General features: G+C 38.8%; 1 protein-coding gene across 5 annotated transcripts in view; it reads left to right on the top strand.

Moving 5' to 3' along the window:
- The first annotated feature begins 730 nt into the window (after window positions 1-730).
- TMEM39A (transmembrane protein 39A) overlaps window positions 731-25,267 on the top strand; it is a 37,424-nt gene continuing 12,887 nt past the window's right edge. For 2 of the 5 annotated variants that reach the window (XR_004060175.1, XM_010357451.2), the window contains exons 1-6: window positions 790-835; window positions 941-1,077; window positions 2,302-2,444; window positions 8,836-9,058; window positions 15,028-15,111; window positions 20,655-20,809. Coding sequence is in view for 4 of the 5 variants with exons in the window: in XM_010357451.2 (XP_010355753.1) it covers window positions 823-835; window positions 941-1,077; window positions 2,302-2,444; window positions 8,836-9,058; window positions 15,028-15,111; window positions 20,655-20,809 (755 nt within the window). In the remaining variant the exon portion in view is untranslated. Of the gene's footprint in view, window positions 1,078-2,257; window positions 2,445-8,835; window positions 9,059-15,027; window positions 15,112-20,654; window positions 20,810-25,267 lie in introns of all 5 variants that reach the window. The other 3 variants (XM_010357453.2, XM_010357454.2, XM_010357452.2) reach the window with 3 other exon arrangements.

Here is a 25,267-nt window from a genome sequence, read left to right as displayed (position 1 = left end):
GAAAGATTACACAAATGCTCCTTTTGACACTTTTACTCTTTTTCTAATACCAAACTATTGGCAATTTCTGAACTCATCATGACGTTGCTCACAGATCTTTACCTTTTTAATCTGCCACTTCTCCAAGAGGATTGCCATTCTCCCACAAAGCCCCTATGCCTTTGTGGAGTCTTGGCTGAAACCCCAAGCTCTTTGCAAAGCTTTTCTTGGTATTGACACCACCACCATCCGACAGAATTCATTAGTGTTGCATGCTATCTCTGGACCTTGGACATACTTTTAATATTGCATTTATTGTAACAAATGGTAATTACTGTATTTTCTTGGTGTCTCCTCTCTTCTACTAGACTCTGAGACTTTTTATCCACAGCATCTGTCTAGTTCTTAGCAAACAATAAACGCAGGGTTGGATGCTGACGCAGGACTTCATGACTTGGGCTCCCTCACTTAGGAATGACGTCACCCTAGGTGACACCTCCTAATCTATACTCATCTGTAAATTGGGGGTGATAACTTGTACATGGTTATTACATGGAGTCCAAGAGACAACAAGAAAGATCAGTAGCTCGGTGCCCGCACCTTGTAGCCGCTAGCTGACTGAGGCCAAGGGAGGAAATGCGTTGGCCAATACTGGCCGGAAGGGGCGGGACCGCGAGTCGAGAGGAGCAGGCGAACCCCACTGCGCAGGTGCAAGTGGGAGGGGTTGGCGTGCCGGCTGGTTCCGGGGGCCCACTCGCGGCTGGGGCGGACCGCGGTCGCGTAGCTGACGTCATCGCCGTGCGCTGCCACGTCTGCTCAGCTCCGCGGTAATGGAGGCTGGGGATGGGCGCTGAAGGTATCAGGCTCTGGCTCTAGCTTTAGCTCTGGCACTGGAACTGCTTCGGAGTCTGGGTCTGAGTGTGGCAGCCCGAAGCCTGGACACCTTTTCTTGATTCTCTAGGCGGGGGCTGCCTGCGTCCAAGCAGCTGGTTTGCAGCGTTTCAACGCGGGGAGGGAGTTCCCTTACCTGGGGTCCAGTCTGTAAAGTTGTCGCCGCTTTCTAGGGATCCCGCCCCACCGGCTGGGACTTTTCCATGCGTGAGTATTACTGAGCTGCCGCAAGGTCCGGCTGTCCTGGACCTGCCTCGGCCCTCTTGGATGTGCGGCGGAGACTGCTTTGTCCACCTCTCTGCGGACTTCTCTTTGGGACCAGTCTGCTGAAGTTTGTGGTCTCCTGCAGTCCACCCCACCCCACCCCACCCCATACTCTCACCTCTTCCGTCCCAGGTTTTTCCCTGCACTTTTCTTTCCCTTTGCTCGTTAATGGAGCAAGGACCAGCAGCCCCTGCATCCAGCGGTTTGAATGCTTTGTTTCACTTGGGATTAGTTTACAGCCGAAAGCTGTTAGGAATAGGGAGGACTTGAAAACAAGGGTTTTTCCAGTGTCATCCTTGGGGTTTTAGTTGTATTGTTTAGGAAACATTGGTATCCATATTGGCAGAATCATGATATTTACCGTAGAATGATGAAAATAACATTTTTTTTTTTTTGTCTCCAGTGAGGATCTTTATCTTTTACTTGCCTCTTAATCGTGCAATTTCAGTAATTTCTATATGATTTTACACCAGCTTTTCCGGAGCGGACATCCGCTTAAAGAGTTACTTTCAGTATTTTAACCCTAACATACAGAGATACCACTTGAACAGTTTTACTTTTAAACAGTTAAGAGAACTACTGGTACCGTTTCATTCCACTTCCTCAGTCCTGACAACCTCTACAGAACAGGGAACACTTTTTTTCCCCCCACAGTGAAGAAACACACTCAGAAGTTAACTTATTCGGATAAGGTCAGATAATATGTGACCATCTGAACTCACAGCCCATATCCCTTGATAACAAAACCTAATGTTTTATAAAATGCCGATTCTTCTATATTTCAAGGAATTTAAGTGTGAAACATTGAGCAGGAAATGTATAAGATGTGATGTTTCTTGTAAACTTCTATCTGATCATAATATCTTACGTATGATACAAATCAATTGACAAAAAACACAAATCATGGCTTGCCTAAAGCTTAACAGAGCTTAGATCAGAACTTACGGTTTGATCCATTAGAGTCTGAATGGTCCTTTAATTCGAATAACGTAGGTAGTAGACACTGGGAACATTCGTTTGAAAATCTTCTTTTGTAAGGCCTGCTCACTCAGTTTTTCTCGTTGTTTTGTTGCCTACTTTAAAAATAGTCTACTGATATTTAAATGTTTTTGTTATCGTTCAGAATTGAAACTGGTTGACAACCATTAACCTGGGTTGCAACTACAGGTGGCACTGGAAGCAGACTGGTTCCTGGACATGCCCGGTGGAAGGAGGGGCCCTAGTCGGCAACAGCTAAGCCGTTCAGCTTTACCTTCTTTGCAGACTTTGGTTGGTGGGGGCTGTGGCAATGGAACAGGCTTGAGAAACAGGTAAAGAAAAAATAAGGCTATATATAATTTGTAATGTCCTATCATCAGTAAGACTAACATAAAAGTCATCTTGTCATTCAGATATTTGCTTATTGAGATTAATTCTTGACACTGAGGGAGAAATCCTGCCTTTGAAGACAAAATTCAGAATTTCAAAATACTTTGGAGGTAAAAAGATGTGATATGGGGCCCACAAAGTGAAAGCAATCCCATTCTTTCTTTTGGCCGATCATCTAAATTCTGGTTATCCCCTTTTTATCTATTAGAAGAAGGGAGAAGTGAATGAAAATACAAGGTAAGTGTGATGGTTTATCTACTTATAAGCATTCTTTTTTTAGAGGGCAAATTAAAACTCCCAGCTGAAATTATAAGTCAGATTCCATCAAGAGTTTTAAATTGTCAGAAAATTGTTTGGTCTTAATAAACGTTAGCTGTTTATTAGCTGGGGTAGCTCATGCCATCAGGAGGTTTGATAATGTAGCAGTGCAAAGAGATGCTTTTACCTAATCAAGCATTTGCTCAAGATAATTTCTGCCAGCTAGTTTCTCCTTCCTCCCTGAAAAAAGTTTTTCTCTTGCCTTGATTTTAATTTTCAGAGCTAGCAATCAGTACTGCTGTGTTTTCAGGCCTGTCTGATGGCATTAATGCACTTTTGTTTTCTAGGCCTGACCTTTGCCCTTTTTTTTTCCTGACTTTCCAATCCCTCTTCCAATCTTTAAAATTAGTTCTGATCTCATCATTTCAGTGGAGCTCTCCCTGAAATTCCAGTTTGAAGGGATTTTTCCAGTCTCCGATTCTCATACTAATTTTTAATCCAAGTTTTTTAATGTATGTATGTAGAACTACTTTATGCTAGAGTATTTTTTACGCTGCTGTTCGTTGGATTTCCTTATTTTAAAAATGGTGATACTGTTTGCATCATAGCAGAATATTGAAATAAATGAAGTAGTAAATTGCAGTAACTTTAAAAAACTTTACTGAATTTTACACATTTTCTACATATAATAAGTATTATTTTATATGTTTAAAAATAAGAAAGAATATGCGAATATGCTTTTGAAGAAAGGTACTATCTAATATAGGTATTGAGATAAAAGTTGTTTGCTATTTGAGGTACATACCTTAATTTTATTAATATATACTATCAACTTATTGATTCAGTACTTTCAAGTTGTGATAGAAAATCCTAGCTGTCCCTAACTAGGATTCTAGCTAGCTAAAAAATTCTAACTTTGCCTCTGTCTTAACTCTAGCAGTTCTTTGTGCGTTCTCTTTGACTTTGGCTTTGAGGATTCCTCTCAATAATTATGTTCTCAGATAAGAATGTTCTCAGACTGTCCCATGAAATCGCTCTTCAGTGTCTCAGGTGTTAGGAGACACTGAGGGCTTAGAAGGGAAAATGGATCAGGCAGGCCTAATAGTCTAGGCTTGAGGTTTCCTAGTCTTCTTTTAATTAGACTGACTCATTTTCCTATGTGTTTTAAATATTAAGATACTATGTAAAATATTATGGGGAAAGGAAAATAAAGTGTTCTGCTATTAAAAAGAACTGAAAGCCAATGAAAATGTCATTTGTAGATGCTTCTGCTTGCACTTGGAGTCTGCAGATGGTTTACTGGGAAGAAGTAGGAACATTTGGAAAATACCTCTGCTCTTGACTGGGTTTGGTATTCTTTTCTCTGTCTTCACTGTAGCTCTTCTATCCTGGTATTCGAGGTTCCAACCATGGTTGCTTTAATCTGCCTTTCTCTCCTCCTTTAACATATGTTTATTTAGCAATTAACTGTGGGGGAGGGAGAGAGTGGGTAGAAGAAAGTATTTTCAACATTTTAAAATGAAAGAAATAATTGTTTATGCTTTGAAAAGTTACCAAGATTATTATTATTGAGTGATTATTTTGTGATATGTTTACCTAGAGAAATTGGGAAAAAGAAAGCTTTATATTTGTTTCTTGGTAGGAAGCAAGCAGCTGGAATAATTTGTTATAAAAGACCTGGGGAGGAGGTATAAAAACATGAAAGAACCAGCAGATAGCTTATAATATAGTTTTAGGAAGGATATATAGAAAGAAGGAGTGTCCAGATGAGGACAACTCACTTCTGGAGTGTCTGTAGAGTATTGGAGGGAAATAGATAATTGCTTAAGTATTATATACTTTTGGATGATACCTTTGATTCTGCAAGACCGACATAGGTCAACTGGAGAGGAGAGCATTGCCCCTGTTTGGTAGGTGGTTGTGGTCTGATTGGTGAAGTTAAACTCTAGAATGTCAAGGAGCTAGTTTGGTAACACAGTCAAGATTGAAATTGTAGTTCCTTGTCCTGCTTTCCACCTTTGGGGAGCAGGGATTTGTTCTTGCAACAATGTGTTTAGAGTATTATCCTTTTAAAAAGGGAAGGTATATTGTGTATTTCTGGATTTCTTAGAGAGCTCCTGATTGAGGGAGAATCTTATTTGAGAAGAACTGTTTTTTCCTTTGCTTATTCCTTACATATACTTTGTTAATAACATTACCTGAACATTTCCAAATGACCACTGCTTTCCCTATCTCTTCTGTTCCTCTTTAGGCCTTTGAATCTTTCTTCCTTCATCCATTTGCTTCCCTAAATTCTGCTGCTTGCTGGCTCCATAACAGTCAGTCTCAGGCCTGCTGTGTTAACCCTTTCCCACACACAAACTTTATATGCAAGGACAAAACACAGGTGTTCAGCATAAACCACATTGTTTATATAAACAGTTTAGGCACAGTGAGCCATTCTTGTTATTTAGGGAAAGTTTGTCTCACTGTAGGGAACTGTTTACTAGTCATGGTTCCCAGATGTAAGCCTTGTAAGCAGGCCTTCCTAAGAGTAGCTATGGTGAACACCTGCTTTCCTTTTGGAAGTCTAGAATTTTGGTACTGCGAGGAAGAAGGTGCCCATGTGGCCAGCCCCCAATAAAAACCCTGGACATCAAGTCTCTAATGAGCTTTCCTGGATGAATAGCACTTCACATGTGTTGTCACAACTCATTGCTAGAGAATTTATATGGGTTCTGAACAGATTCTTAAATCTGTTTTTATATATGTATGTATGTATGTATTTTTGTTTTGTTTTGTTTTTGAGATGGAGTTTTGCTCTTGTTGCCCAGGCTGGAGTGCAATGGTGCTATCTTGGCTCACTGCAACCTCCGCCTCCTGGGTTCAAGCGATTCTCCTGCCTCAGCCTCCCAAGTAGCTAGGATTACAGACATGTGCCACCATACCTGACTAATTTTGATCCACCCGCTTCGGCTTCCCAAAGTGCTGGGATTACAGGCGTGAGCCACTGCGCCCAGCCCTATTTTTAATATTCTATTAGAGGAATAACACTTGAATTTTTTCCTAAATAATACCTCTGTGACTGATTTTCTGAGATATATTGACTAATCTGTTTATTTTAGTTTTAAAAATGATTATATCTCTTCTCAAGTTTTCAACTTTATAGATCAGATAGAGAAGACATAATCTCATAGATTCCTTTTATATTTATATAGGAGTATTTTTTTTCCACTGATGCTCCAGATTTCTAGACCTCATTTATTTTATTTATTTATTTTTATTTATTTATTTTTGAGACAGAGTCTTGTTCTGTCACCAGGCTGGAGTGCAGTGGCACAATCTCGGCTCATTGCAATGTCTGCCTCCTTGGTTCAGGCAATTCTCGTGCCTTAGCCTCCTGAGTAGCTAGGATTACAGGCACATGCCACCACACCCAGCTAATTTTGTATTTTTAGTAGAGACAGGGTTTCACCATGTTGGCCAGGCTGGTCTCGAACTCCTGACCTCGTGATCCGCCTGCCTTAGCCTCCCAAAGTGCTGGGATTACAGGCGTGAGCCACCGCACCCAGCCAGATCTCGTTTTATTTGACCTTGGTCTCTTTGTTTTCTGGCTTAACGTTTAATAGTCAAGGCTGTATAGAGTATGACAAGTGTAGGTCTTTTCTACTTTGTTTTGAATATCTTTTTTGAGGCCTAGCATTTTATTGACTTTGTTAATGGTAAAAACACGTTTGTCTGCTCCACTTGGGAAAAATTCTGTAAGAACCTTTTAACCATTAAGTTATAACAAGTAATTTGGCATGTGTTCCCCATTAGCGTATTTTTGACTGAAGGGAAATAAGAATTTTTAGTTTGTCTGGAGTAGAGGCTCGTAACCTTGTAACTTCTCATCAGAGTTTTTAATTTCATAAATCAACTGGAGTGAGGGAGTAGATTGGCTTCTTCTTGTAATTCTCTTCATGCAAGTCTACCAACTTGTAAACTTCAGAGGCTGCCTTTCGTGTTGTATTTTGTGGAATGGTGCCTTCTGGAGTTTTTACAGTGCTGTGGCCCACCTCAAAGACTGATTTATGATTGATTGAGCAGGTATGCTTCTGAGACCTATTGGTGGTTCACAATGTATTACTTGGTAGGCTTGTTCTATTGGAATATACTCTGGGAATGAGAAGAAGAAACTTATAATTTTTTCCATACCCTCCTCCACCAGTTCCTGTTCTTCCCTTCTAGATCTTCTGAGTTTCTGCCATAGTATTCTTAACTGTTCAGAATGAGCAGAGTTCATATTCCCATGAGTCACTTAAAGTACTGTAAGTGCTACATACCAATTTCTATATTTGGAAATTTTAGAGTAGAATGGTAATGCTAATTTTGTTCCTTCTCTCAAATCTTCTTTGGAAGTATCTAAGCCAAGCTTCTTTTCTTTGGTCTGTAAATAACAGTAGACTCTTAGATCTCTGTAAGTATTCCCAGGCATATAAACAAAGGAAACTTTTCTCCTACTTCCGTCTTATACCTTTAGATAGCCTAGCTATTTCTAACTTGTAAAAGAGCATGGAAGAAAGAACAATAAGAAGATAGGGATTAGAATATTTGCATCTTTTTGTGTTTTAAGGGATCTCTCTTTTTCATAACTATATTGGTCTACTGCCTTCTCAACCTAAAGATACATATTTGCAGTGAACTAAGAAGAGTATAGTCTCTGTTCTTAAGATTATGATCTGGTAGACAACACATAGATGTATACAAAAAATTATGTAACAATATAAAAAGTATAGTAATAAAGGTATAGTTAAGTATTATGGTAGCACAGAGGAGAGATGAATCAGTTTTGATAGAGTAGAATAAGCTTCACAGAGAATGTGTTTGAGTAGCTTAAAAATCTTGGAAGAATGAGTAAAAAAAGTTTTGAAGGATTTTGTCAGTAAATATGTATGTGAGAAGTTAAGGAAGGTGATTATGGAAGGTGATTAGTACATTTAAAGGGAATAACATATGCAAAAGAAAAGCATGTATGTGCCAGAAAGCAAATAGCATAAGTATCATATAGGGTACATGTGAAGGAGTGATGAGGTGAAACTAGTCTGTTAAGCTGAGGGACCTCATAGGGCTACTAAAAATTTTTGGCTATTACCCCACTATTAGTAGAGAGCCATTAAATGTTTTTAGGTAAGAGTAACACTATTAAGAGTTTTACCTTAGAAAGATCCCTGAAAACAGGTTGGAGAGTTTGGTGAAAGTGGAATTGAGTATAGGAGGATTACTGCAGTAGTTTAGGTGAAAATAGTGAATGCTTGAACTAAAGCAAATGAGATTAAAGAGGAAGATACAGTTTGGACAAAGTTTTATAAAGTGGAATCTAGGAAATTTAGAGAGTGATTGGACATTGAGAGGCAGAAGAAAAGTTTTTTTTGTTTTTTTGTTTTTTTTTTTTTTGAGATGGAGTCTCGCTCTGTCACCCAGAATGGAGTACAGTGGTGCGTTCTCAGCTTACTGCAACCGCTGCCTCCCAGGTTCAAGCGATTCTCCTGCCTCAGCCTCCCAAGTAGCTGTAATTACAGGTGTCCACCACCATGCCTGGCTAATTTTTGTATTTTTAGTAGAGGCAAGGTTTCGCTATGTTGGTCAGGCTGGTCTTGAACTCGTGACCTCAGGTGTTCCGCCCGCCTCGGCCTCCGAAAGTGCTGGGATTACAGGCGTGAGCCACCGTGCCCGGCCAAGAAAAGTTTTAATATGACTCCCAGGTTTCTGATGTGGGTAACTAACTGAGTGGGCCGTGAACTAAGGTCAGGACTATATATAAGAGGGAAGAACACAGAGATATCCAGTAGGGATTTGAATAATGTGTCTGTAATTTAGCAGTGAGCTCTATGGTGAGAAATTATAGTCTTCATCATGTAGGAAATAATGGAGGCCATAGCTGCATCTTAAATCACTGACGGAATGTGTGGAGGGAGAAGATAAGAGGATCCCAGGAAGGAGTCTTGCGGGGAAAGCCAACAGTGAAGGGGTAGATGGAGGAGACAGCAGGAGCCCTTTATGTTCTGTGACAGTGGAGGTTATCACCATTGAGTTAACCATAGTTTTCTCTTTCAGGAATGGTAGTGCTATTGGCCTTCCAGTCCCACCTATCACAGCCTTAATCACCCCAGGTCCTGTTCGTCATTGCCAAATTCCTGACTTGCCTGTGGATGGGAGCCTACTCTTTGAATTCCTTTTTTTCATCTACCTGTTGGTTGCTCTTTTCATTCAGTACATCAACATTTATAAAACAGTGTGGTGGTATCCTTACAATCATCCTGCTTCTTGTACATCACTGGTAAGTCTTACTCAGCCTTTAAGTTCTTCATGTTAGTTACCCAAGAAACTACCTGGAAAGCCTTTCTGTAGAAATTGTTTTTCTTAGTAATTTTTCTTTTAATAAAATGTTTTTCTTCTAGACCACAGATTACTTTCAGAAATACAATTTCATAAGATTGTTAAAATATAAGTACTACCAGAGGAAGTAAAAATGTAAATGAAAATGCAGAAAACGTTTAAATAATTTATTATTATATCACAGAAAGGTTTTGGTATTTAGTTTTCTCTACACCATTTTAAATTTGTAAGTATAAGGTGTCAGTGTTACTGCATTCTAACAACTCTACCCTTTTGGTGGCTGAATTAGGATAATGGTAGCTTCTGTAACAAATAAACTCTGAGGCAGTTGTCCTGGTTGCCAGGAGTTCTTCCATGTGATCAATCAGGGAACCCAAGCTGATGGAGATTCTATTGTCTTCCACCATGTGACCTCTAAGGTGGTTGTGACCCATCCCTGTCAGCCAGACAATATAGGGCAACATAAAGGAGAGTTTCTTATGGGCCAGGCTTGCATCATTTCCACACATGTCCACTCCTAACTATAAGAGAAGCTAAATATAGTCCTTTAGCTGGGTACATAGTGAACTTAAATAAAATTGGGTTCTGTCACACAAGTGAAATTGAGAAATTGGCTGTCTTTGGTGAGGTACATAAAAATATATTGTAGATTTCTTCTGTTCTCTTTCCATTTATTAAGAGTACCATGATGGGCCAGGCGCGGTGGCTCATGCCTGTAATCCCAACACTTTGGGAGGCCGAGGCAGGCGGATCACGAAGTCAGGAGATCAAGACCTGGGTAACACGGTGAAACCCCGTCTCCACTAAAAATACAAAAAATTAACCGGGCGTGGTGGCGGGTGCCTATAGTCCCAGCTACTCGGGAGGCTGAGGCAGGAGAAGCCGGGAGGCGGAGCTTGCAGTCAGCTGAGATCGAGCCGTTGCACTCCAGCCTGGGCGACAGAGCGAGACTCCGTCTCAAAAAAAAAAAAAAAAAAAAAAAAAAAAAAGAGTACCGTGATAGTCTTGATGCAAAGAAGGTTCACCATAGATGGATATATAAAAAAATATTGGTAAGGCCTGAGCATGGTGGCTCATGCCTATAATTCCAGCACTTTGGGAGGCGAAGGCAGGAGGATTGCTTGAGCCTAGGAATTTGAGACCAGCCTAGGTGACATAGTGAGACTTTGTCTGTATAAAAAATAAACAAAATTAGCTGGACGTGATAGTGCATACTTGTGGTCCTAGCTTCTGGGGAAGCTGAAGTGAGAGGATTGCCTGAGCCTGGGAGATAGAGACTGCAGTAAGCTACGATTGTGGCCACCGTACTCCAGCTTGGGTGACAGAGTAAGACCCTGTCTCAAAAAAAAAAAAAAAGAAAAAGAAAAAGAAAAAAGAAAAATAATAATAATAAAATTTAAAAATGTAAGTGTATGTATTGTTAAGGCTAGTCAGATGACTTGACAGGTTGTTGGCAATGGCAGATTTGAATGGGTGATAGAGATATGCTCTAGGCGAAAGAAGTCTATTGTCTTCTTATATATGTGTTTGGGACTAATAAAGATTAGAAAGCCTTCCTAGCCTGGTGAACATAGAAAGGAAATGTGGGCCAAAATCCTTAAGATAGTATGGAAAGAGAATAAAAATTTTTGTTTTAAATATTTGTATCATTTGGTTGTTCCTGGTATTAACTATTAAGAATTTTCTTGCTATATTGACCTTCTGTCTACTTAATATCATGTGATGAGAATGTCAGTTTCTGTATTAAAAAATTGCAATGATTTAGTGCCAACTTTTTTTTAATAGTCTTTCTTTCTTACCCAGATTATGAGCTTATTGAGTTTAGGAACTGTACTTCGTTCATCCTTTTTGGCCATGGTGTTTTAAAGAGAAGAAGTTGGATTAGATATTCTTTAAGGCCTTTTCCAGGTATATAGTTATATAAATAAATACTCACTGTCTTAACAGTGTCAATCAATAACAAACACGCATTAAAATATTTAGTAGATTCTTCTTCTTTTTTTTTTTTTTTTTTTTTGAGATGGAGTCTTGCGCTCTGTCACCCAGGCTGGAGTGCAGTGGTGTAGTCTCAGCTCACTGCAAGCTCCGCCTCCCAGGTTTACCCCATTCTCCTGCCTCAGCCTCCCCAGTAGCTGGGACTATGGGACTACAGGCGCCTGCCACCATGCCTGGCTACCTTTTTTTTTTTTTTTTGTATTTTTAATAGAGACGGGGTTTCACAGTGTTAGCCAGGATGGTCTCGATCTCCTGACCTTGTGATCCGCCCGCCTTATCCTCCCAAAGTGCTGGGATTATAGGCGTGAGCCACTGTGCCTGGCCAATATTTAGTAAATTCTTTACAAGTATTATCTCATTTATTCTTTATAAAAATGAGTAGGTACCATTATATGACTCCCATTTTATAAATGAATGTAAGACAAAATGGGTAGGTACCATTATATGACTCCCATTTTATAAATGAATGTAAGACCTATAAACTGGTTCAAAAATCACATAGTGGCATAGTGAGTGCCCAAGTCCAGACCAGTCTGCTGTGCTTTACTTCTTGTTTTAGTCCTGTATTTATTCCGTAAGTTCTTCTTGGGTAGTTCATTATAAAATTTCTATTTGGTTTGACATTCCCCTGGAAACTTCTCATGTGTTGAATTTTCAGTGTCATCAAAGAGTTCTTTGCCCAGTCTAACATATCTGACTATAGCTCTTTAGAAAGTTACCTACAAATACTGCCTTGAAACAGAGGGAGCCAGTGTTCTTGTCATAATCAGGAACCTGCTGCTACAGCTGCTGACTCCAGAATTAATGCTTCCTTTGCTCTGACCCTTACCATCAAAAATGGATGCCTTTTGCTACCTTTTCCCCTAACTTCACTCACTTCTGAATTCAAGTTTTATATGATGCCTGTGGTTGACAGAACCAAAATCATATCTAGAGTCTGAGTTGCAAGAAAGTTTGGAAATGTCATTTTTAGCTTTCCAACCTCTGCAATAGAGGAACGCACACTTAACGGAGGTTGTAGAGTAGATTGGCTCACTTATCTGATGCACATAATCTTTGCTAACACAAAGCTTAAAATTGGATTGTGAAGCCAAGAGTAACATGTGAAATAGCAAATATGAGTTTAGCCTGTGAATCTGAAAGGAACCTGTATCAGTGAGTTGTTCAAAGATAGAATGGACTGCTGGAGATCAAGTTATTTCCCATCACTGAAGGTATTGAAGCGTGGAAGGTGGTTACCTGACCAGGAGGCTCTAGCAAGGACTTCTGTCCCAAATATGTGGTCTGTCTTTTAAGTTTTCTTGTATTATGAGTGTCTGGGTCAGACACTCATAATAATTTTGTCAGATTTATATATTAGGTTTTTATTTTTCCATTCCAAGATCTTAATATCAAAAAGAAATGTGGACACCTGAATATGTGAAGTATTCTAGCTGTCAACCAATTAACTGAATGTGTCTTAACCCTAAGAAACATAAAAGCTAGAAGTAGTAAATTATTCAGAATAGGAATAGAGGGCTCTGATTAATCAAATATTCTGGGTTACAAAGAGTTAATCATAACCACATTACCATTTTCATTGATTTGGTTATAACATGCTTAACAAAAAGATGTATTAGGCACTTAAATATTTTGATTTTTTTTTTTTGAGACGGAGTTTCACTCTGTCACCAGGCTGGAGTGCAGTGGTATGACCTCTGCTCACTGCAACTCCGACTCCCTGGTTTAGCAATTCTCCTGCCTCAGCCTCCCGAGTAGCTGGGATTACAGGCATGCGCCACCATGCCCAGCTAATTTTTGTATTTTTAGTAGAGGCAGGGTTTCACCATATTGGCCAGGATGGTCTTGATCTCCTGACCTCGTGATCTGCCCGCCTTGGCCTCCCAGATTGCTGGAATTACAAGCGTGAGTCACTGCATCCGGCCAATGTTTTGATTTTTAAAAATGTCTTAGATGGACTGGTGATGCATTAATAAGACCCAGAAATTAGCCAGGGGTTGAGTGAATCTGCATGTATTATTTTGGAGGAGTAGGGTGAGCCGGGAGGAGTCCCCAAAATAGGAGGGGATAAATACTGTTAGAATCCATAATACTTAGAGAGGGAGAAAAGGAAATGATCTAAGGAGTGGCAAGCCACTCTGTTGACATTTGGCTGTTCTGTCTCTAAAATGTATACTCAATTTGGCCACTTCATTCCATCTCCATTGCTACTCACCCTGTTCAGTCTGTGATCATTTTTCACTTGAATTAAAAGCAAGAGCTTCTTAACTATCTTGCCTCAGTATAGTAATTATCTTACTCCAGCCTTCTTGCTGCCTTTTAGACACACTGGGCATATATTTTCCTATCTTAGGGCTTTTGTGATTGCTTTTTCTTCTGTCTGGGGCCCTTTGTCCCCAGTGCTTGAAATGCCAGGTGCCTTTTTGTCATTCAGCTCTCAGCCCAAATGAGGGATACCTCCCGTTAACCACCAATTTAAATGGGCTCTGCACCTCCCTCCTTCTTAGTCATTATTTGTTACTGTTTTATTTCTTACAAGCAGTTTTAACTATTTAAAATGCTTTTGTTTGGGAGCTTGTTTATTGTTGTTACTTGCCCTGCTTCTCCAAACAAATTTATTGAAGATATGGGTTTAGCTGCTGTAACAGGGTGACAAAACAAAATAGAAACTTATTTCCCTATTTAATAAAAGTTTAGGTGGATGATATAACATCAGCATGGCGACTCTTTGTATATATTGCTCTTCCATCCCTGATATACTTCTTCCAAACCATGGTCCATGGTAGTTACTCCAACTCCAGTTATCATATCTGACCAGCAGGAAGGAGAAAGAAAAGAGAAGGGGACATCTCCTTTTAGAAGAGTATGGCTTAGAAGTTGTGCCTATTACTTTTTCACTCATTCTTTGGCTAAAAGTAGTTTTTGCAAGGGAGGCTGGAAAATAAACCTTTAGTTGGCTAGGAGTCAGTGCCTAGTTAAATTTTATGGTGATGCAGAAGGAATGAATAGTAATCTCTCTCTGCCATTTCCTTTCCCTCTCGCACTACAGTGGAAAGTAAGACAGGAGAGCAGGAACCTTGGCTGTCATCTTCCACGCTGTATCTTTAGTGTGAAGGAGAGTACCTGGCACATTGTGGAATGCCATGTATAGATTTCTTAAATTAAGTAATTGAGAAATTTAACATTTCATTCTGGAAGGAATTGTGGAAACCTATAGACCTTTTGATCATCAAAATGAAAATACATCCTGATTTTGGTGGTTCCTGGGATATTGTTGCTAAAGACTTTTCATTTGCTTATTACCACAGTTATATATACAGATTTAGACCTAGAAGGAACTGTAGACAGCATCTAGGCAAATGCTATTATTTTATAGATGAGACCAAATGTAAGGCATACTTCTAAATCAAACTAGAGAGAAACACTAAATGAGTATAATTGCTGTACCATCTACTAGAGAGTTTAGTAGACACCCAATTAGATTAACATAAGCTTGCATAAGAGACCAACAACAGAAACTTCTGAAGACTGAATCCCAACTGATCTATTAACTTTGAGACATTATAAATATAACATTTTATATAAATTATTCTTGCCATAATTCTGCAGGTTATAACTTGTTAACTCAAAGCTGCAATCTTTACCTTTTAGTACAGTAATACTTTTGAAAAGGGAGAGGAATACATTCCAGGTAGTTTAAAATAGTGTTTAAAAACTTAAAGCAATTTGTTGTGAAAGGAGAAGTAGAAGGTACATAGTCTGTTCAGGATCTCTCATATTCCCATAATCTGTAAGGGTGTGATGATCTAAGGAAGATCTTTCGAGGGATAAACCTCTATTCTTGTAGTAGTGCCAGCTGAATACACATCATATTTCTTTCTGATGTAGTTATTTAGTTATTTATTTCTGTTGTAGAATTTTCATCTCATTGATTATCATCTGGCAGCATTCATCACAGTGATGCTTGCGAGGAGGCTTGTATGGGCTCTCATCTCAGAGGTAACAGTTCATTCGCTATATTCTATCACATGTAGATAGAGTTAGTTACTAGAATGGGTGCAGGCTGAAAATGTGACCCTAAAATTTAATAAATAATTAAATTATTTAAATTAATAAAGTTTAATAAAACAGTAAATTACTTTACTCCCATGTGAGTTCTGCTAGTACTTTAAGAAAGGTTTCCCTTCAGTGTAATTTTTTAAAATTCAAGTGTCAAAAACTGTTAGAAAATTCTTTTGTAGGGTCAGAGCTTGTGTTCTGTTTCTGAGTTTTTCAGTACAATTTTAAAAATTTAAATAGTTTCAGTAAAAATAGGATGAATGTCAGGTAACTATTAATATGAAGTGTTATCTATACACATACAGTTGTACCTAAAACATTCAGTTCCAGATAATATTCACTTGATACTGTTTATATATACCATTTGAGAAGACTGTTAGCAAGAAACATTTATTTGAGTTTCTTAGAATTTTTAAAAAGCAGTGACTGTCAGAATTTGTATGGGATTAATCTGAAGATTAGAATCTAAGTTTAGTGAGCAGAATGACAAAGAATGAGAATATTAACTGATCTTTTTAAAATTAAAAGTTGTTGACAAAGCTAGCCATTGGTATCATTTTTCTTTTCTTGTCTTTTTTTTTGAGATGGAGTTTCGCTCTTATTGCCCAGGCGGGAGTGCAGTGGCATAGTCTCGGCTCACCACAACCTCCGTCTCCTGGGTACAAGCGATTCTCCTGACTCAGCCTTCCGAGTAGCTGGGATTACAGGCATGCACCAGCACGCCTGGCTAATTTTGTATTTTTAGTGGAGATGGAGTTTCTCCATGTTGGTCAGGCTGGTCTCGAACTTCCGACCTCAGGTGATCCACCTGCCTCAGCCTCCCAAAATGCTGGGATTACAGGCATGAGCCACCGTGCCTGGCCTCATTTTTCATGTATTTGTAAATCCCAATGAGGCAGGGAAATGTGCTTTCTTAAAATATTGTTATCCTGTGCCCTGTGATTACAAAAACAAAAAATGTTAATTTAGCTGAAGTGGCTAATGATTTTAATCTTGGAATTTATAATTCAGTGTGAAATTTTAAATGAATAGTTACTATAATCACAAATAATTGAGAGTCAACTTGTTTTTCCCAAAGCATATGTAGAAAGTCTGTGTTTGTAAGCTCTGATTTTCAGGAACCCTATTTCTGGAAGCAGAGTAATTGGAAATACTAAGTCAAGATCTGAAAACCATTTGAAGTTAACCAAAAAGCACCGGTAGTAGGATTGCTTGTTTTTCACAGTAGGAACGTCTGTTTATAATCTTTTCTTTCAGAGTTTTTATTTAGAGGATGAAAATAGAAACTCACTTTTCAGTTTATTGCGAAAATGTGTTCTTTCTTTAGAGGATCTCAATGGAATTTTGTGTTTTCATTTGTTAAAATAGGAAATGATTTTGTTTCATCCCTTGAGTTACTTGGAAATGGCTGCTTGTACCTGTCCAGTTAGTATGCCCAGTTTGTGTGTAACCCTTCAAAACTGGGGTTTCTACCTTGTTGCTGCAAAGATTAAAACTTAAATGGCCTAAAAGTAGTATAGCAGCTTTTGCATAGCCTTACTTGGAATAGGCTTGCAATTTTTTTTTTTTTTTTTTTTTTTTTGAGATGGAGACTCGCTCTGTCACCCAGGTTGAAGCGGGAGCGCAGTGGCGCCGTCTCAGCTCATGCAACCTCTGCTTCCCAGGCTCAGGTGGTTCTCCTGCCTCAGCCTCCTGAGTAGCTGGGATTACAGGCACCCACCACCATACCCAGCTAATTTTTGTGTTTTTAGTAGAGACAGGGTTTCACTATGTTGGCCAGGCTGGTCTCGAACTTCTGGTCTGAAGTGATGCACCCACCTTGGCCTCCCAAAGTGCTGGTATTATAGGCGTGAGCCACTGCGCCTGGCCAAGGCTTGCAGTTTTTAATGGAAACAGAATACTTAAGCTAAATTTAAACATGGTTTTATCAAAGTTTTAATTCTGTAACTTAATGTTCATCAGGAAGGGAATGTTTAAATAATTTTGGTACATTTACATAATGGAATAGCATACAGCCATTGAAAACATAAAGATGTGTTTATGTATTGACCTCCAAGGTGTTAAGTGAAAAAAGCAAGGTGCAGAACAGTGTTTAAAATGAGATAGGAGTGGCTGGGTGCAGTGGCTCACGCCCCCGTAATCCCAGCACTTTGGGAGGCCGAGGCAGGCGGATCACGAGGTCAGGAGATCGAGACCATCCTGGCTAACACAGTTAAACTAAAAATACAAAAAATTAGCCGTGTGTGGTGGCGGGCGCCTGTAGTCCCAGCTATTCAGGAGGCAGAGGCAGGAGAATGGCATAAACCCGGAAGGCACAGCTTGAAGTGAGCCAAGATCGCGCCACTGCACTCCAGCCTGGGCAACAGAGCGAGACTCCATCTCAAAAAAAATAATAATAAATTAGGAGGAGGGAACAAAATATATTTGCTTATATATGAATAAATTGTTTCCAGAAGGACATACAAACTAATAACAGTTGCACAGTTGGTGGCTAGGAGACAGGATCAGCAGGTGGGAAGCTTTTCACTATAAGCACTGTTACATGTTTTGTGTTTTGAGTGATGTGAATGTATTACCTATTCAAAAATTTAAAATAAGAGCTGTATAGTGATTTTCTTCCTAAAATATCTAAATTAGTTGGATAAAACCTATCATAAATCATCTTTCCTTCCTTCCATTAAAATATGTTTTCCTCCTTTTGTTGCATATATCACAGAAAGGATCCCTACCCTGAGAAAGATCAATAATATTAAAGGAGAGGCTGCTGGTAATTAATTCATAAACGGAAATGCTATTCAGAGAGGATTACCTCTCCATGTAGGTAGAGTCTGTTTATTCACCTCCAGGCCAGCTCTGCCTGTTCACCTCCAGGCTAACTCTACTTATGTACTTGCTTCACAAGATTAGAAATAAATTTAGCTGTTCTTTTACCAACCTGAAGCAACTTTCTTTTTAAAAATTGTTTTTCTAAATAGGAAGGTAGTATATTTTATTGAAAAAAATTTGGAAAACACTAAAATATAAAGCAGGACATTTAAAAATTGCTCACAGTCTCATTATGGAAGACCACTTTTTTTGCAGGATGGAGGGCAGATGGAGTTTTGCTCTTGTTGCCCAGGCTGTAAATGGCATGATCTTGGCTCACTGCAACCTCCACTTCCTGGGTTCAAGTGATTCTTCTGCCTCAGCCTCCCAAGTAGCTGAGATTACAGGCACCCACCACCATGCCCAGATAATTTTTGTATTTTTAGTAGAGACCGGGTTTCACCATGTTGGCCCAGCCAGTCTCAAATTCCTGACCTCAGGTGATCCACCTGCCTCTGCCTCCCAAAGTGCTGGGTTTACAGGTGTGAGCCACCTTGCCCTGCCAAAGACTGCGTTTTGCTGTATTTTCTTCTGATCTTCGTATGCATATGAAGATTTTATATTTACATTTATTTTAACATATTTGAGAATTATTTGTATACAGTTTCATATCCTGTACTTTAAAATTAACATAATGTTATGAATATTTTTCTGCCCTTCACCTAGCGAACTCTTGCTTATCCTTTAGGTCTCAGCTTAAATATCATTTACTAACACAAGCTATCTCTAGAATAGGATCTCCTGTTGTTTACTTTCCATAGCAGCCTACTCTTCCTATAGCACTCATTACAATTATAAAAATGATTAGATATGAGTTTAATATTTGTTTTTCTTGGTTAGCTTCATCAACACAGGGGTTTTGTTTGTCTTGGTTACCACTGTGCCCCTAGGACCCGGTAAAGGGTCTGTCACATATAGCACAGTGATTGGCGGCTTGGGCTCTGGAATAAGGCAAAATTAATCAACAAATCCAAGCTCTGTGCTCTGGTGACATTGGGCAGAAGCAGTGTTTTTTATTTCTAACCCTGAACTGTTGAGAAGGAGGTAATGGAGTAACTCCAATAGCTTAAATAACTTTACTAAGCTTTGATATGTGAGGTAAATTGGCATGAAGGTATGTATCAGGGGAGTTATGTGAAGCTATGTGCCAGGCTATGGCTGAGAACAGCTTGAGCCATAGTTTGAGGCTTAAGGCATTCATTATGGCATTTATTTAACTGCTTTTTTGCATTTTAAAGTAACTATATATTACATATATATGCTCTCTCTATATATATAGTATTCAGTATACAGTATATTGCATATATGTTATAGGTACTCCATAATATGATCTGTAAACTAAGAAATGGATATGTAGGAGGAAACTGAAAAGCTCCTATCCCCTACCATGTACTGTTGACTCTAGATACTTTCTTTCTCCTTTCTGGTTTCCAACACTGCTTTCTTAGAGGTTATGGGGATCCTCCATTTTCCCGTACATTTTGCTCATTCTCTTCTCCCTAGTTATTTGGAAAGAAAATGGCATTGCAGAGTAAGTTATGACAAGTACTTACTATAGTTAGTCGGTTTTAAAGATTTGCAATTGAAGAAGCATATTTGAATAGCTGTGATAAAAAGAATTGGAAGTGATTATGCATTATTTCCATGTTTGCAAAAGTTAAAAAAGAAACTTATTTATATAGGGATCTGTCAGAGAAGATTAGATTATTTTTGAAACTTCACTCATTTATTAAACATTAATTCACCAAGCAGATTAGAGGTGAGGATTCAAAGAAAAATAAAAATATTGTTACTGCTGTTGAGGCCCTTATAGTTTAGTGGGAAGTAAGACAGATAAATTAGTGGCTCTCCATGTTTATGTACATAAAAAATCAGGCTGGGCACAGTCGCTCACGCCTGTAATCCCAGCACTTTGGGAGGTGGATGGATCATAAGGTCAGGAGTTCAAGACAATCCTGGTCAACATGGTAAAACCCTGTCTCTACTAAAAATGCAAAAATTAGCTGGACATGGTGGTACATGCCTGTAATCCCAGCTACTCAGGAGGCTGAGGTAGGAGAATTGCTTGAACTCAGGAGGCACAGGTTGCAGTGAGCCAAGATTGAGCCACTGCACTCTGGCCTGGGCGACGGCAACAGAGCGAGACTTCGTCACAAAAAAAAAATAAATAAATAAATAAATAAATACATAAATAAATCACTGGTTAACTTGTTAAAATATAGGTTGCTTGACTTTATTCCTTATCCCTGGAGAGGGAAGTTGTTAGGAGTTTACATGTCCAATTAGTAGCCCAGGTCATTCTGATGGAACAAAATAATACGATTCATGGAACATACTTTGAGAAGCTTCAATGTAAACAAATTAGATGATATAATAAGACCTTAAAAGAGGTCTGTAGATGGCACTATCGGTGTGCAAGAAGGAAACAGCTGTGCCTGGAGAAGTCTGAATTTTCAATTATTATGAAGATAAAGTGGGATGGGGCAGTTTTTCTTTTATTTCATTTTTTAAAGACACATTTTAGCTTCCACTGAACCTATTAAGTTCTTACTTGAATCACACTACTTTTGAAGAAGATCATTTATAAAATGTTCCTTTTGGTTCTTCCGAACTTTCAGGCTACTAAGGCAGGTGCAGCATCAATGATTCACTACATGGTTCTGATATCAGCTCGCTTGGTACTACTCACTTTGTGTGGATGGGTACTTTGTTGGACCCTCGTCAATCTCTTTCGAAGCCATTCAGTCCTCAGTCTCCTTTTCCTTGGCTACCCGTGAGTACTCCAGTTTTACCATTCATTAGTAAATCTTAAGAAATACTTTGGTCATGTAAACGATACTATAAAGGGTGAAAAATGAAATTCTTCAAATATAAATGAAGCATTTAGAAAATTGGGAAATCCATGAGCATGGTGAACATAAAATTTGTTTTCTAAACTGGAGTACATTTGGGACAACAGGCATAAACCAGGACTACTCCTGGGGAACCTGAAATGTAGGGCTATCTTGCCAGTGGAGAATATTTTAATTATCTCTCTTCACCAAGTAAGGGCCCCTCTTGCTATCTATATTTGGGCAAACGGTAGTTAATTTTAGATGAATGCAGTGGTTCGAAAACCGGTCTTACCCTTGGTTGGTCCTATTACTTTGATCTTCTGGTTCCTGTAACAAAAGCACAATAAGTAGTCCTCCGTTATCCATAGTTTTGATTTCTGAAGTTTCAGTTACCTGAGATCAGCCAAGGTCCAGAAACATTAAATAGAAATTTCCAGAAATATATGACAAATTATGTTTTAAATAATTATTTAAATCATAATTTGTCATATATTTCTGTTCTAAATAATTTGTCACTATTTATGTTTTAAATAGTGTGCTGTTCTGAGTAGTATGGCGAAATCTCTCGCCATCCCACTTTGTCCCACCAGGATGTGAATCATCTCTTTGTCCACCATGTCCATGCCGTGCATGCTGCCTGCCAATTAGTTGATTAGTAGTGGCCTTGGTTGTTAGATGGACTGGCATGGTGTCACAGGACTTGTGTTCATGTGACCTTTATTTTACTTAATATGGCTCCAAAGTGTAATTATGCTCACAATTAGGGATGCCAAAGGAAAGCTGTAAAGTGCTTCCTTTAAGTGAAAAGGGAAAGTTCTTGACTTAATAAGGAAAGACGAAAAATCATGCTGAGGTTGCTAAGATTTACTGTAAGAATGAATCTTCTATCCATGAAATTGTAAACAGTATGTTGTTATAATTGTTCTATTTTATTATTAATCTCTTACTATACCTAATTTATAAGTTAAAACTTTATTGTATGTATGTATATATAGTATAGGAAAAAACATAGTGTATGTAGGGTTTGGTACTATCCATGGTTTTAGGCATCCACTGGGGTGTTGGAATGTCTTCCTGCAGGTAAGAGGGTCTACTGTATGCCATATTCAAGTGCTGTAGACATGTATATATATTAGGATTGTAACTAACATTTTATTACAAAAACTTTTAAACATTCAACAAGGTTGAAAGAATTTTACAGCTGTCACCAGTGTAATCCTCACCTAGATGATTCTGCCTGTTAATGCTTTACTATAATTGTGTAATACTTACCTGTCCATCTCTCCATCCCTCTATCCATTAGTTCATCTTACTTTTGATGCATTTCAAAGTAAATTTGAGACCTCAGTTTGCTTCCCTCTAAATACTTCAGCATGTATGTATCATTAACTAGAGCTCGATATTTGTTTACAGCTTTTTTTTCTTTTGAAGTTAAATTCATATAAATAAAATTCCTGCCAGGCGTGGTGGCTCAAGCCTGTAATCCCAGCACTTTGGGAGGCCAAGGCAGGCAGATCACCTGAGGTTAGGAGTTTGAGACCAGCCTGGCCAACATGGTGAAACCCCGTCTCTACTAAAAATAAAAAGATTAGCAGGGCGTGGTGGCGCGTGTCTATAATCCCAGCTACTCAGGAGGCTGAGGCAGAAGAATCACCTGAACCCAGGAGATGGAGGTTGCAGTGAGCCGGGATTGTGCCATTGCACTCCAGACTGGGCGACAAGAGCAAGACTCTGTCTCAAATAAATAAATAAATAAATACTCTGTCTCAAATAAATAAATAAATAAATACTCTGTCTCAAATAAAATAAAATAAAATAAAATTCCCAAATCTTGTGTATATGGAGTTTTGATAAATGTGGACACACCTGTGTGACTTAATCCCCTATCAAGAGTTCAGAGCGTTATGCATACTGCACAAGATTCTATCATGCCACTTTCCCATCAAACCCCACCACTGTGCAGAGACGGTTGCTTTTTTTTTGAGACAGGATTTTGCTCTTGTCATCCAGGCTGGAGTGCAGTGGAGCGATCTCAGCTCACTGCAGCCTTGAACTCTCAGGCTCAAGCGATTTTCCCACCTCAGCCTCCCAAATAGCTGGGACTACATGTGCACACCACCATGCCCTGCTAATTTTTTAGGGTTTTTTTTTTTTTTTTGGAGAGAGGATTTCACCATGTTGCCCAGGCTGAGGAGTAAGGTTTTTTTTTTTTCATTCCAGAATCCTTGTCTTATTACTATATCAGTAGTTCTCAAAATGTAGTTTCTAGAACAGCAGCATCAGCATCACTTACAAATTTGTTAGAAATTCTCAGAATCTACCCCAAACCTACTGAAATAGAAACTGGAAAGTAGGATCTAGCAAGTTGTGTTTTAACAAGCCCTCAGGGTGATTCTGATGCATGCTCAAGTTTGAGAATTATTGCTTTATATTATGGTGGTGAAGTGTTAGCGTGAATTTATGTGGGTAATTACAAAGTATAAAATCAAGTCATAATCAGAGATTGTGCTAATAAAGATGACAGGAAGAGTCTTTCTATTGGTTATACTATGGTAGGTCTGATTACATTGTTTAAACAGTTATTTAAGTCACTCATCAACTGAATTCATTAATATTACCCTTGTTTTCTACAAATGAGTTATCTATTACAAACATTTTTCATGACTGATTTCATATGAGGAATATACTTTACATCAATTGTTTCTATATTTATAGATTAATATTTCAGCTCTTTGAGTTGAAAATAAATGTTTAGTCATTCTCCTTACTGGTTGAATGAGAAGATTAACCATATCTGATTTGAAAGGCTAATTATAGATATATTGAAGAACATTTTGGCCAAGTTTAAGAGGATTACCATCATCAAGATGGCTAGTGAACTTTTCTGTTTCAATTTAAGTATATCAAGAAACTTACTTATTCTTAGAGGCTCTCCACACCCCTTAAAACAATGAAATAATTATGTAATTTAAATACATTTTAGTTTTAAACATACAGGCCTACCTCAGAGATATTGTAAGTTCTGTTCCAGACTGCTGCAATAAAGCGAATATTGCAATAAAGCAAGTCATGTCAATTTTTTGATTTCCTAGTGCATATGAAAGTTTTGTGTTCACTATACTGTAGTCTATTTTATTTTATTTTATTTTTTGAGACAAGGTCTTGCTTTGTTGCCCAGGCTGGAGTACAGTGGTGCAATCACAGCTCACTGCAGCCTTGCCCTCCTGGGCTCAAGCAGTCCTAGGGGACTGGGACTGTAGGCGTGTGCTACCGTGCCTGGCTAATTTTTAGATTTTTTTGTAGAGATCAGGTCTCGTTTTGTTACCCAGGCTGGTCTTGAACTCCTGGCTTAAGATCCTCTTGCCTTGGCCTCCCAAAATGCTGGGATTACAGAGGTGAGCCACCATGCCCAGCTTTATACCATCTGTATTCTATTAAGTGCACAATAGGATTATGTCTTTTAAAAGTACATATCTTAATTAAAAAATACATGATTGCTAAAAAATGCTGATGAGCATTTAAGCCTTCAATGAGTTGTAATCTTCTTGCTGGTAGAGTCTTGCCTCAGTGTTGATGGCTGCTGACTGATAAGGGTGGTGGTTGCTGAAGGTTGGGATGGCTTTGTCACTTTCTTAAAATAAGACAACACTGAAGTTTGCCACATCAGTTGACACTTCCTTTCATGAAACATACCTCCGTAGCATGTGATGTGTTTGATAGATGATATTTTACCCACAGTGGAACTTCTTTCAACATTGAAGTAATTTCTCTCAAACCCTGCTGCTGCTGTAACAACTGTTAAGTTTATATAATATTCTAAATTCTTTGTTGTCATTTCAACAGTGTTCATAGCATCTTTACCAGAAATAGATTTTATCTCAAGAAACAACTTTCTTATCCGTAAGAAGCAGCTCCTCATCTGTTTAAGTTTGATCGTGAGAGAGTGCAGCCACATCTTCAGGCTTCACTTTTTTTTTTCTAGACAGGATCTCACTCTCGCCCAAGTTTGAGTGCAGTGGTATGATCACGGCTCACTGCAACATCCGTCCTGAGCTCAAGTGATCCTTCCACCTCAGTCTATCATGTAGCTGGGACTACAGGTGCGTGCCATCACGCCTGGCTAATTTTTTTATTTTTATTTTTTTGTAGAGTTGGGGTTTTGCTATGTTGCCTAGGCTGGTGTCGAACTCCTAGGCTCAAGTGATCCAGCCTCCTTGGCTTCCCAAAGTGCTGGGATTATAGGCGTGAGCCACTGCACCCGGTCCAATCTCCACTTCTAATTCTAGTTCTCTTGCTTTTTCTACTACATTTGCAGTTACTTTCTCCAGTGAAGTCTTGAACCTCTTGGTCATCCATGAGGGTAGGAACCAACTGCCTCCAGATTTGCTCCTGTTGAT

This window comes from Rhinopithecus roxellana, chromosome 1, assembly GCF_007565055.1.
Source record: "Rhinopithecus roxellana isolate Shanxi Qingling chromosome 1, ASM756505v1, whole genome shotgun sequence".
NCBI lineage: Eukaryota > Metazoa > Chordata > Mammalia > Primates > Cercopithecidae > Rhinopithecus > Rhinopithecus roxellana.
The sequence above is the reverse complement of the archived record's forward strand: the minus strand, read 5'-3'. Positions and strand labels throughout refer to the sequence as shown.